A 14,545-nucleotide genomic window follows, 5' to 3' on the forward strand; every position below is an offset into this window, starting at 1 on the left:
ATATCTCAATGAATTAAATGGTGCCTTGGATAAAACAAGCAATGCGAGTTTGATCAATCCACTTGACTTATCAAGTACTAAATAAAGATGTTGATTTCTAATGTTCTAGACTTAACAATGAACAAGAATTAAAATTTACATTTTGAAAAAATACATAAAAAGAAGTAATTTCAATATTTCAATATTTTCTTGATTCCCCATTTTTCTTTGAATTTGCGCTAGCGTCTTTTATATTTGAAACTTTTTCCATTATCAACTGAATAGTGACTTGCGTTTGTAACCCTTGTGGAATACATGTTAGCACACAAAGAGTTTATACATCGGCATTCAAAAAAAAAAAAAAAGAAAGAAAGAAAAGAAAAAAGAAAAAAAAACTTAAGTATAAATATAACTTGCATTTATTTGAATGTACGATTTGAGATGGAGAAGAATAAAAAGTCTTTCAATTCAATTTTGATTTTTATGGAAATTCGTAATAGCTCATTATACGAGAAAATGACATTACAATTTAGAAAAAAAATGGAATGAAATTTTCTAAAAAAAATATGATATATCAAAAAGAAATAATGGTAAAAAGAAAATGTACAATATAAACTTTTTGTATGCCAATATGTATTCCACAAGGCTTACAAACGTAAGTCAGTATTCAGTTGATAATGGAAAAAATTTCAAATATAAAAGATGCAAGCGTAAATGCAAAGAAAAATGGGGGAATCAAGAAAATATTTAAATATTGAAATTACTTCTTTTTATGTATTTTTAAAAAATGTGAATTTTAATTCTTGTTCATTGTTAAGCCTAGAACATTAGAATTCAATATCTTTATTTAGTGATTCATTATCTGCTATGATATTAGTCAATTTTTAATTGGAATAAACGATACAAAAAAAATTCTAATGATTAAGAATAATGAAAAAATAAATAAAATATAATAAAGTAAATTTTTTAAAAAGAATTTCTTAAATATAAACATTATTTTGCCTGTAAATGAATAAAAAGATTATAAATCTATCTAGAAACTTAGATTAAAAATAATCTTAGTTTCAAACCCACAATAGAATCCACACTAAAAGTGAACTTTGAAATTCTTTGTTTCCATACATCCATGAAGTGTTCAAGCTTCATTCTAGATGAAAGTTAAATTGATGGTTATCTAACAATCCTTATCAGCAACGCTTTCATCAACTAACTTCATAAAAATTAAGCAAATGGTTTCTTTGGAAATCTGCAGCAAACAACAATTCATTCCAGGTAAATAATACGAAATCCCGGAAGCTTATTTTAGAGCAGCCTCACCTTTCTCACCCTTTCAAACACACTATTTGTTAAAGACGGCCAACAATACCTCAATGATTCCTACTTAGGAAAGCAAGTGACACATGGCCATCCAAATGAAGGCTTAAAATATTTCAGTAGCCTCTCCGATGCTAATGGCCATCTACTTGTCGAAACAGTTTACTGTTTGTAGGGCATATTACCGGCTTATGTCACGACCCAGGCTCGCCTGGGGCCCTGTAGCGACCACTTCCCATCGTTCTGAATCGCGCTTATCAGTAGACCCCCAACCGAGTCATCACAAATCACAGCGTTCACATCACGTTAAGGATGGTATCCGTCCGAATGCTCAGAGTGACATCAGCATTCAGAAGAATCAGTGGGCGAATTTATCTCCTGGAATGACTGCACGTACACGCTCCTGGGAAAGAGTGTGAAGTTCGAAGGATATTGAAAATACATCGCCTCTCGCGACAGTATGGTTCGAAAGGTTCTGTTTTAAATGAGCAGGCATGGGTAGCTTCAAGGCAATCATGTCAGCAAACGACGTACCCACAGCAAGTATTTTTGCATACTAGCCGAAGGAACTGCATCTAACAGGTGATGGAATAAAAGCTACCTAGATTTTAAATTTCAAAATTCTATTTCCAACAGACGCAAATATCTACTTGTGCCCGATTACTATAGTTAATAAAAGTATTCAAGTTGTCATTTCATGGAGAATCGGAAAATGTATCATTACACTAAGATAAACATTCTGAAAAGGGTGGTGAACTTTATTAAGAATTTTTGCGTATTATTCACTTAGAGAAATGAAATTTTTATACATATTATTAAAAGAGACATACTATAAATATCTTTAAAAAACGCTCTTTAAAAAACATATACTTTAAAAAAATTAAGACATATACAATTTTTAAAAATTTTAAAATATTCAAAAAGACTTAATTTTTTATTTTTTCTATTAATTTTATTCTTTTATTTTATTTATATAAATTTATTTTGAGCTAAACTGCGTATGATTTTGTAATTTTAATTAAAAATTAATTGTTTAGAAATATTTTTAGGCACATGCACTGGATTTTCACAGGAATTTCGTGCTTTTCTGAACTAAAATCGACTTTTAAATATTTAAAAGAACTCGAAATATAAAATGCATACCCGATTTTCTTTTAAAATCTACATTATCAATTTTATGTAATTTTACAAAAAATTTATACACCTGAAATGTTGTACGGATATTTAAATCTAATTAGAACATTTTTTTTTTCTTTGTGAAAACTTCATTAAATTTTTTTTCTCTAAACTCTTCAGTTATTTCTTTTATTTAACAATATTTTTTATGTTGTTATTTTATTTGAATATAAGCGTATAATTTTAGGGTAAAAGAATATAAAGAAAATTTCAGATTTTCATCCTTTTTTGCTTATTTTAAAGTCCAACGGCCTCTTAATATAATCCTATTTTATTTAAAGATATTTGTGAATAAAAGGGGTGTACATCTAACATTTTCTGAAAAGAAATGCTATTTTTATAAGGATGTTTGCTTGAATTTATGGGCTCTTGCTAAGTCGCTTAATTTCATTCAGAATAATGGTGTAGTTGTTTATTGCTTTATAAATAACTTTTTGACATACTTCGATGATTATGCTGAATTAAAATATTTTTATGTATTTCAGTGTAATATTTTTAATGAAAAGCTAAGTTTGTATAAATTATTATAAAACACACTCACTTCATTTTGTTATACCACAGTACTTGATTCACTGTCCTTCGACCTTGGTTGTAATCGTTTGAAAATGAAAGGTATAACAGTTTTTCCTTCAGTATTTTTAGGCACCATTAAGTAACTATTTTAAGCCAATAAAAAAATTCTAAAAGATATGGAACAGAAATTTCAAAAAACTGGTTGATTAGATCTGAGTCCTACTATATTTCAAAACCGTTTGCGTCATATTTTGAAAAAATTAGTAAAAAAATGAAGAAATCATTGTACAGTAAAGAATGGAAGGCATCACTGAAAACATAAAATTTTGTATTTTAAGATGATATTAAATCATTTCTTCTAAAATTATTTGCTCCAAATTTAATGCATAAAAACGTTAGATAATTTCTAATTAATAGAATGTGTAATTAACGTTTGCAATTTGTTAGTTAGAAGTTGTATTATTTTCTTATCCTGAGCAATAAATGTGCAAAGTTCGGTTGAAATTGGCTTTATCATTTAGAGGGAAGATTTGAAGCATATAGTATATACGTATATGAAACGTGTATACTATATATTCATATAATATATAGTTTTGATAGATGAAACGTATATAGTATAAATGTATATGAAACGTAAAGTATATTTGAAACATATAGCCGCATTGACTCTCATTTATATTGAGATACTAACATGAATTTCGCTGACTTTATTCATGCTATGTTTTTGTCATCCCCTTGTACAGACTTCCAGTGGCATTGGAACCACTGGTTTCTATGCCACTGGTTATACTTATATACCATATTTATAAAGAACCATTTAGCTTTCAGTGAGCAATAAAAAAAATATTTTTAGTTTGAACATTTGTTCTGTTTTTATAAGCAAGCAATGAAGAAAAATGTTCATTTTAGTTCAATATTTTATTTATACTTTCTATTTGTTCTGATCAAAAAGTTAACCGCAAAAATGAGGTTAATTCATGCCACATTTGCCTAACATAGATAATTGTGAATACTATGTAATATCTCAATGAATGTCGTGTTCAGTTTATCGTCTTACCTTATAATTTTTTACTTTCTCGTATATGCAATATAAAGAAAGTATAGTGATCGTCCAAAAATTAGAACTCGAGATTTTGACGAATCTTCACGTTTCAGGCTTCCCTGAGTTCGAAGGTTGTATTATTTAAATCATTTAACATTTTTTTTCTTCATTGTATACAAGGAACCTATTTTAATGGAAACCAGTCCCATGATATCAAAACACTATTAAAGATGTTTATATGCAACTCATCTGCCTTCTAACATCAGAAGATTGCTTTGCAACTTCTCTTTTTTATTCGTTATGTAAGCTATACAGCTAATAAATAGAATCCTACTTTTTAAATTTACAACAACGAAAGAAAATAACTCAATCAAATATTTGATGAGAAAATGGAAACGGTTTGAATTTCAAGACAAGACATTTTAATATTATTCAAAACTAGGCAAAAAAAAAAAAAATTAATAGATTGTCCAAAATTAGGTAAGATTTACGCGATTATTAAGTTAATATTCATTAAAGAATAATTTTCAAAATTTTGAAACTGTGAAAAATTTATTTTTGTGCAATTATATTTTCTGAAATTATCATAAGGAAAAAAAAAATTCAGTTCAATTTTTAAATAATTAAAATTCTAATCAAAAATTTAAAAAATGCTTTCCGAGATGCACATTTGTTCCTTCTAAAGTATATATGTTCCAAGTTAGGTAGTTCTAGGTCAAACAACCTGGCCTGTAGAGCACCATTACAAACATGGATGCATATGTACGGATACATATGCATTGACAGTTATTAATAGTAAGGATATAAAACTATCGATAGTTTTGAAATGTCAGTTTCGCGCATTAAACTATATTTTTCTAATTTCTATTTACAAAAATTAAATAGTTAATATAAGTTATTAGTAAATGCAGAAATAAAATAGAATACATAATCATTTCGATTGTAGGATGAGTTTTAGTTGCAGCGAAACGAAGAAATATTTCTTAAACAAAAGGTGATATTAATTATAAAATAAAGAAAACTGAATGGTACTGGTTAGAAAAAAATTTAGGAAATATAATCTCAGATTTACCCCCTTCCCTCTTATGTATTCAGGGTAACTTAAAAAAAAAACAGGATTTTAACGGAAATAATTTGAATAGTAATTACAAAAATATTGATATAATAATATTCATAATTAAAAAAAAAAGAAGTTTCTGTGTGAAAATGAAACATATACTGAAAAAAGTATCTTAAAAGTTGAGTAAAAAGAATCACATGCTTTTAAATAACTATTCATAAATATATTACAAGTACTCTGCAAACTTCAGAAATGTTAGCGATCTTCAACTCTAGACGTACACCTGCTGCACTTGTAAATCTAGCAATGCATTATTACTTTTATTCTGAATCTGTGGGATAAAGAAACCACTTGCGTTTGAAACTTTTTTTTTCTGTATGCAACAATGCTGCGGGGTTAACATCAATCGGTTGCCCCTATGAGTACAGATGCCTTTAATCAAAGTCCTGAATAGGCAGAGCTTAGAACAGCGCCGCACCAATCGCATTCAGGAATTCGCTGATCGCAAAATGGCATTACCGTCCACATCCTTGAAGAGTGTTAAGCCGGTGAATATCCTGTTAAAAAAGTGAAACCGTCTCCGGCAATCTACCCGCATCATCAATCCCTAAAGAGAAGGGATTGTTGTTCCACCTTTTAGATTCTCAAAGAGAGCGACCCACCCTCCAGGTTGTCTTTGTCCCGGGATCCATAAGTGGTTGACCCACCTGACACACGTTGGCTTTTGTGAACAAGGTAAATCCCCTGAGTCATTAATGTGTCATCGGAGAATGTCTATTGTCGATGCGCTGCTAAGTGCCTCCGCTTTTCTTCTGGAGGATGGAGAAATCGCAGCGCTCTAGTCAATGATAAAAGAATCGCTCGTCCGTCCTCTCTGCGGTTGCGTCACCGCTTTATTGATGGCTTTTTCTTCGGTTTGCTCGGCTATCAATGTTTTGTTCGTCTTTCTCCAAGGATATATAGGTTATTCAGTTAATTTTGATGTTGAATTGTTTGCAGAAATGTATTTCGTCACGATGTTTTAAGTTTTCTGTAAAAATAGTTCTGTCCTTTTCTTTCTTTAGGAATAATTATTTATTATTGTAGATAAATTTGGACATACATTTGTAAAGCTCCTTTTATTACTCATGAAGGTGTGAAGGTGCAAAAATATTTGAACCTTGAATCTATTAAGAATATCAGGTAATTTATCCAGTAAAATATTTAACCCTTTGCACCACCTCAGGATGGTGTGGACCATTCAAGACGGTGCATCATTTTGACGTTTGATTTATTTATTTTAAAAATTTTAATTGTTACAAGCGTTTTCAGAATAGTAAAAAGATTAATTTTTAAAAGAAATTCGATTTTAAACAATTATGTATATTATTTATTTTTCAGAGCACTAAAAAAAATCTTTGTGTTAGATGAATAATTATGCATCGATTTACTTTCCCGAGTGCAAAGAGTTAAATGTGAACAGTGGCCTGTAGCAAAACTTCTTTTAAAGCAAAAAATAAATTACTATGCTTACTATAAAAATGTATATCGTTTTTGTATCACGAAATTTATTTTTTTATAAAAGAAATCGTTATCAATAGGCATTCATATGGGAATTAGAATGAAAATAAGATAAAAGTTCTATTTTACAAAAACATAATGCTTTTCTGATAGAAATTAATTTCGATTATAATCCTCGAATCAATCAGGGTATTTGTCATATCATTTAAAATAAAATATTTTTAAAAAATAAAGTAATCTGTTGTAAGTCATTTATTATAAAGATGATATTTTAATACAAGAACTATTCACTCATTTTTCTTTCGATTTAGTTATTTTTAGTAATAATATCGAAAATGTATTTCCTTAAAATTGCATCTGAGCTCATTAAAAAGCAACAGGTTTGTTAAGGAATGTAATTTATATCATTGTTTTTAGAAATTACGCATTAAAGTTCAGATTTTAAGGACAGCAATACAGTTTTGCACACTACTAAATAATTTCGATACGTTTCGAGGACGATTTTTAAAAAAATTCTTTTTCCCATTTAAACATGAATAATAAAAAATAAACAATAGGATTACATAAAAAAAAAGTATGAATATTTGAAGTAAACTTTCTTAATTACTGATATTTTAACGGATTAAGAATTCCCGAACTTTATTTAACATAAAAATATTAATTCCTCTTACATTTAGCTATATTGTTTAGTTTTGAAACACATTCGAATGAAATTTCAAATCAGAAGTGTTATACGTGTTTTCCAAACTGAATCGATTGTATTATTGCTTTCCAAGAAATTTTGTATCAGCAATACAGGATAAAAAAAATTGTTACCATCATTTTGTGATTTACACAATTGGAAATATGCCAAACTTTGTGCCGGTACTTATTAATATGAATCGCTTTGCCCTAGACAATGATTGATCAACCTGATTCTCTTCAATCAATTTCTGTATTTTGAACTGCAAGATATCAATCTATGAACAATGGCGAGGTTGATTTTTTTTATTCCCTTCTTTCACTTTATTCCTTTCTACAGATTTACGTTATATGTAGGAGAAAAATATTTCCTCTCTACAGATTTAATAATGATCGAATTTAACATTAATGAAATTACTATTATTAGGGTTTCACCATATATAACATAAAAATATAATTTAGGATAATGAAAATATTTATTTGGCTTTTCATTAAAAATAATTTTTTATAAGATTTTCCAATTGGACCCTTCAATGCATCATGTAAACATTTGACTAAACATTTTTATTTCCATTTATAAGCTTCACGTGACTGTTTCATAGCGCAGCAATTAGTGATTGGAGATCCTTTTATTAATGTGTTTTGATAAATATTTGCAGAAAACACCGATATAGGACAAGAGCGGAACTAGAATTAGATTTAAACTGGAAACTTAGAAAAATACCAAGGTGTTTGTTGTATGACTAATTCTACCATTAAAAATATTATCAAAATATTTTGTTTCAATTGTAAAAAATATATTGGTAAAAAGATATTCTTATGTTTATCGTAGAATTGTTATAACATGATTTATGTCCCTGGGATATTGTTTAATTCACATTGTAGCCAATTTACACATTTCAATAGTTTTGTTAAAATTTCACAAGAAAAACTAAACAAAATTTTTTAAAAATAATTTTCCTAAATTATATATATTTATTAATCTTAAGCTATATATTTTTTCGTAAAGAAATAAAAAGTCATGCATTTTAGGGTTTAAACACGACCTAACGTTTTATGTAAAGCTATTTTTTTCAGAGTGGAATCTGGAAAAATTTATATAAGAAATTGCAATGACTTTTTTTAAAGAAAAAGTCCAAAATTAATTATTTCCAATCAAAAACTGTCATAAATTATAGTAATTTTCACAAAGAAATTATCGGTTCGATATTAGCGCCACTAAGCACTTCCAAGAATTCCCCGGGGACACATTACACAGTTTATCAAGCGACACAGTGCCAAGCGTGTCCAAAGATTGTTTTTCTTAATGACTTTCCTTACTTGACTCGATCGAAATTTCTCAAATATCACGGAGCCCCCTTCCGTCCCAAACACCGTAATAAAAATACATGGAGGTAAACTGCGGACTTAACTTAATCACGCAGACCGTAATTTCCCGGTTTCCGTTCCGATAAACTCCGTTCCACTCCATCGATGGAAAAACGGTTTTTTCGGCCGAACGGAAGCGAGCCTCTTTTAAGAGCGCTGATTTGTATGTGTTCTTCGTATTGGCCGTCACGTCATCTGGATATCAACTCCACCCCTTCCCCATATTGTCATGCATCGCGAGCTCTGCTTTCTTATTGATTTATTGATACCGATCTGATACTCCACCACGCCCTGACCGGGCTGCTATGGTAACTGGACGCTGGGGCCCGCGGCGATTTCGCTGATTATCACTTCACTGATTGTGGCCTTTTGTTGTCTGTCTAGTTGCTTGACATCGTGTCGTTCTTTGCTCGGCATGGACAAAAATAGCGGTGCAACAAGAACATCTCATTCGTCGGCATTCATATTCCATGGCTGGAAATATTCTATTAAAATAAGGTTTTGTCTAAAAACATACGACTTCTAAACTGTGTTTCATGGTTTTTTACATTTGCATTTTATTTATCTGTTCTTGGTTTAAATTCCGATAAAGGCAGTCAATAAAAGGTTTTCTTTTAAAGCGGTTTTCTTTTAATTGAAATACTAGAAAAAGACTGATGATAAAGCATATTATTTTCTCAGAAAGGAATCATTATCTCCAAAAAAGTAGATTCTCAATAATTGTTGAAATAAAAATTTACGCTAGAGCTTATTGAAGAAAATTAATTTGTTCACTAGTTGATTTAAAGAAATTGTTGAATACTTTTATCTTACAGAATTCATAATGATGTAAAAGTTTAAAAATATAGAGGATTTATTCAGTGGTTTAAAAGCAGGGATCAAGGGGGTGTAAACACCCACCATGACAGTCTTGGGGACACCATGGAGATGAAACATTAGTATATTTATGGCACTTTTTAAGATTAAATATAACGACAGAACAATAAATAAATAAATATTATATTAATAACATATAATATTTATGTCAATAGGGCAATATTATTATATCGCCCTATTGGCATAAAATCTGTAATAATATTGTTGTGCTATTCTTAAGATATTGTTCGACATGTAGAATATTCAATAATATTATAGAGATATCGAGAAAACAATATCTTGTGCTAATAGGGAGAGTGCTGTTTACACGTTTTAATCGCTGATGATGATTGGAAACAGGCGCGGAAATCATGTTATACTCCGGGCCCCTTTTACATTCGTTACGTCATTAGATTTATTTATAGTTAAAGGAGGAATGCGAAGAAATAACGAATTTTAAATATGTATCGAAATTTATGAAAATTGTTTTATTCCTGATAGCAGTGATGGAGCGTTTCATTTTAAGTTGTGTTATAGGTTGCATGAACAGAAAATTATGAATATCTTGTTATTAAACTTCAAGCCATTGATCAGATTTTCAAAATTTTAGAAAATTTATCTTATTACCTATAAAAAGTGACAGGTACAAATCAAAAGACTGAAGCAAATTAAATTCATAAATAAGAGTCATAATTTTATTACGATGTAAAGTAAATGTTACACAATTATAAATATTTTATTATGAATTATGAATTTTATTTGTTATTTAAGTATGATTTACAATTTGATGTCCCCCATCAATATCACTTCAGACTTATTCATAATACTATGTTAAAATTTTTAAACGATCAAATTTTAAATTGCACTGAAATTATATTAGATTTTTATTAGATTTTAAGATTTTTAGACGATTAGATTTTAAATTGTACCCTCTTTGGAAAATTATTCTGCACTGTTGATAACAATACTGTGTTCTTTGGGATAATGCCCATAAATAGAACCGAAAAGCCTAGAAGCAGTGTCAACGTTTTTATTCCAAGAAATCATTTCATTTTATTTTATGGTATTGATGATCTGAGAATTTTTAAAGAAAAGTCAATTGTTACTAAGTTGGCGAATAAAGTATTTACTAGATAAAGTAAATCCATTATTGATTAAATCTGCACTTTCTTTCGAGGAATTAGTTTCATAAATGCATCAGCCATAATCAAATTATTATTCTAAAAATATTATTTATTATAATGTATTGAGATCAATGCTTTTTTCGGTAAAATAAAAAGTTGGTAGTTTATTAAAATAAGAACAATATTCATAATTTTATTCTTAAGTAATTGGGGAAAAAATTAGTTCGGAACTAACCAACATTAATTTTTATCAATTCTGGGATTATTTTTTTTTCTCGAAATGCATGGAAATATAGTTGGAAAATGTGGAAGTTGTTTTTAATGATTTTTTTTAATCTTATACTTCTTTCTGCGAAATCAAATCAAGGCTTTCTTATTTCAGTTTTATTGAAAGTGTCTTTTTTTGTTTGTCCTCGAAATTATATCCTAAATCAGAAACTTCTGTTAAAATTTGCTTTTAACCTCTCAATTCCGTCCTCTATGCAATTAAATCATGGACTGAATATAAAATACAAATTGCCATATTTTTAACAAACATCCCTTTATAAAAATAAACTCGACTTTTTTTGTTCAATGCATTAATCAATAGTAAAATTCCTGATTCAGCGATTCATGGCCCGCATCTCCTTTGTAAGTAATCAGTTTCTCTGTTTTTCGAGTTCCCCCACTTTTTTTCCCCTTGTTTACTGGAAAAACAAAAGAGGATCGATTATCTTTAGAAAAGATAATGCATCCGAGAAAAAAAGCCGTACCGTTCTAGTAACTAAATAAGTTTCCCTATTGATTATATCGACTGGATCGAATATATGCTGTTTACGTCTAGGAAATTATATAGTTTTTGGCTGAATTAACATAAACTTACAATTATTTCATATTTAAAACGAAACTGCTTATATACGCATAAGTAGTTGCAGAATGACGTTGAAAAGAAACATCAGACAGTGGACTGCTTCCCTGAATTGCACTTTTCAGATCAATACTATTTTTTCGATAAAATCGATACAGAGTGGACAACATGGTAGAAAACCCGTTATCACTGAATGATCATTTTACATAAAGGAAACGGTATCGGTTTAGGTAATTACCAATCAATATTTGCTTATTTTCGATCATTTTATCTGTCCCAAATGAGCAGAATATCTAACAATATAAACAGTCAATACTGTTTGTTAAAATTTGACTCCGTTGAAAGAATCGTACTAAAAAAATGTTCAATAATTATTTCCATACCGTATTGAAAACCAATAACAATAGACTTTCTATCTACAAAATATTCATGATAAGTGCTGACTTGCACGTTACGTTGAAGCACAGAAACACGTATGCAAAGTTTTTTTTTTTTTTTTTTTTTTTTTTTTTTTTTTTTTTTTTTTTACGAAAAATCTGAAATTAACAATAAGGATATATCTCAAAATCTAATCTATTCTCCATATTGTATAAAACGAAAATTCAAATCACGCAAGTAAAGTAAAATTTTGTCTTTAATTTAGCTTAAGTTGAGGATAGCTGTTCATAATCAATAAATAAATCAGTTTTCAAAATGTACAAAGAAATATGGAGAAAATGATGGGACAAGAATGTGAAGTACAATTGTGTCTATTGTCTACCTGAGCAATTAGATTACGATGAAACATCACGTTCCGTAATCGTTGAAATTCAAAATGACAGTGGTTAGAAAGCTGAGCATGTAACAAATCTTAGAGCCGTTGAATGCTTCCATATTAGGATTAAATGCAGAGTTTAATGCGCAGAATACCAATATTTGTTTTTTCCTCAAATTATCGATTGTATTCAAATATATAGATAGCTTTTAAATAAAATAATTTTACATTCGAAGTTATTTAATTGATTGTAGCGCTAAATTATATATTTGATACCGTTGGTTTAAATTGTCATTGATACCCTAGTAGCAAACATATATTGTACAATATTTTATGATATTAAACAATATATTTGCAATATTTTATAATATTAATGAATACTAAAAATACAATATCGCACAATATTGTATAAGCCTCGGCAATAATATGTACTACTTGGTCAATAGTGCTTAAGAATCTACCCAATGGAAAAAAAATTCTACATTGCTTTTAATTCTCAATAAAAAATGGCGGATGAGGTATCTCGTTCATATTGAAGAAAGTGTTTCAATCAATTTCTTGATTCAGCATGTTGAGACTATGAGCTGTAAAAATGACAAAGAGAAGTAATTCGCCCACCTGGAAGTTCGATGAAGGTTCTGTAGATGGTAAGGAAGGCCGCTTCGGCTGCTTTACTTCTCTTGGACAAACTATCCACTTCGGCTTGGAAACTTTTCAATAGTGGCACCACAGCTTTTCTTATGTCCTGAAAGAAAGAAACATAAAGGCTGTTTGTACTGAAATGCAAATATTTAAGGTCCTTTCACAGTAAATCCTGTTTTGGAAAGTATACAAATACTTATCATACAAATCCAGTCATGAATCTTCATATTCTACTTCGAGTTATTATTATCATGATGAATCCAATACAGGAATCCCTACCAATAATATAAATAGAACAATTTTTTTCATATTTCAATTTCTTAAAATTTTTTTTAAATGTTGATTCCTAGCATTTATAATTAATGCATGTGTCAGCAACATTCACAAAGATTAAATTGAATTTGTTTTTAATACTCTTAATTTTAAAAATAACAATTTTATTGCAAAATTAACCAACATTTACGGCTCCTTGCACTCTCCTATTAATCGTAATACTTTTTTATTAAAAGACTTTCTAATCAATAAATACCAAAAATGTTAAATATATACTGAAATTTTAAAAAAAAAAAATTGTTTTACAACTGTGGTTGTAATGATCTATATGAATGAAAGTGATGAATATAAGAAAGATTGTTTAAAATTTTATTTTAATTTTTAACTAAAATCAATAAAAAAATCCCTATCGCTTTATTAAAATTACAATGCAAAAATTACTACCAAACAAAATTACCACAAACTAGTAAATGTTATTAATATTAACTCTAAATTGTACTATTTTTTATTTTTAAAACGTAATTATGGAAGGTATAGATTTAGGAATATAAATTTAAAATTTAACTTTGAACATTAATTTTTATTTGAAACTGATTTATTAAAAAAAAAACTTTAAATTTCTTTCCTAAAAGTATTTCATTATCTTTGTAAAGTAAAAATGTATGTATTAAGAATATAAATCACTATGTAGAATATTGCTAAAATATGAATCATCATGCAGAATTATTTTTGTAAAGTAAAATTGTACATATTAAAAACATTAATAATTTTGTAGAATATCGTAAAAATATGAATCATTATTCAGAGTTATTTTTGCAAAGTAAAAAATACATATACTAAAAACATGAATTACTATATGAAATAGGAATAAATTATGCACGACGAATATGAAGTTGACCAAGGGCAATTACGTGAAATCCTAATTATTATTAACTGCTCATCAACATTTTCCTTAGCTTTCTTCATGGCACCGTAGCGGAACCTTCATTAGTTTAAAATCGTTACTTTTTATATTTCACTGAGGAAAGTTCCTATTTTCTCTCAAATACTTATTTATAAGAAGATCTCTTAAAGTAAAAATTAAATTTCTTTTATTGTCTTTTCTCAATAAAATTAAAAACTAAATTTAATTTGGTGTAGTTCTAATGAGAGGATGTAACAAAACTCTCATTGAATCATTGAATCAATAGGATACCGAAAATTTGATTTCTTTGCTCTGTTTTATATTATAGATGCATTACATTATTATGATATATGAATGCATTAATATGCACCATTGTGATACTGTTCCTAACATAATATACTGTTGGCTACTTATATAACTAAAATAAGCTTTTAAGAAAAAATCATTAAGTACATAAACTTTTTTTTCTTTTTTTAATAATTTCAAGAAAATATTCCAATTTGGATTTTTGAT

General features: G+C 28.5%; 1 protein-coding gene and 1 long non-coding RNA gene across 3 annotated transcripts in view; one reads left to right on the forward strand and one right to left on the reverse strand.

Moving 5' to 3' along the window:
• The window catches only part of LOC129977480 (homeobox protein cut-like 1), an 826,328-nt gene that overhangs the window by 475,375 nt on the left and 336,408 nt on the right, over window positions 1-14,545 (reverse strand). For both annotated transcript variants that reach the window (XM_056090683.1, XM_056090600.1), the window contains exon 3: window positions 12,832-12,958. In XM_056090683.1, the coding sequence (XP_055946658.1) occupies window positions 12,832-12,958 (127 nt within the window). The remainder of the gene's footprint in view (window positions 1-12,831; window positions 12,959-14,545) is intronic.
• Window positions 1-14,545, forward strand: part of LOC129980807 (uncharacterized) — a 240,026-nt gene that overhangs the window by 152,439 nt on the left and 73,042 nt on the right. The window lies entirely within an intron of this gene.

The sequence above is a fragment of the Argiope bruennichi genome, chromosome 1, assembly GCF_947563725.1.
Source record: "Argiope bruennichi chromosome 1, qqArgBrue1.1, whole genome shotgun sequence".
Taxonomy (NCBI): Eukaryota; Metazoa; Arthropoda; class Arachnida; order Araneae; family Araneidae; genus Argiope; species Argiope bruennichi.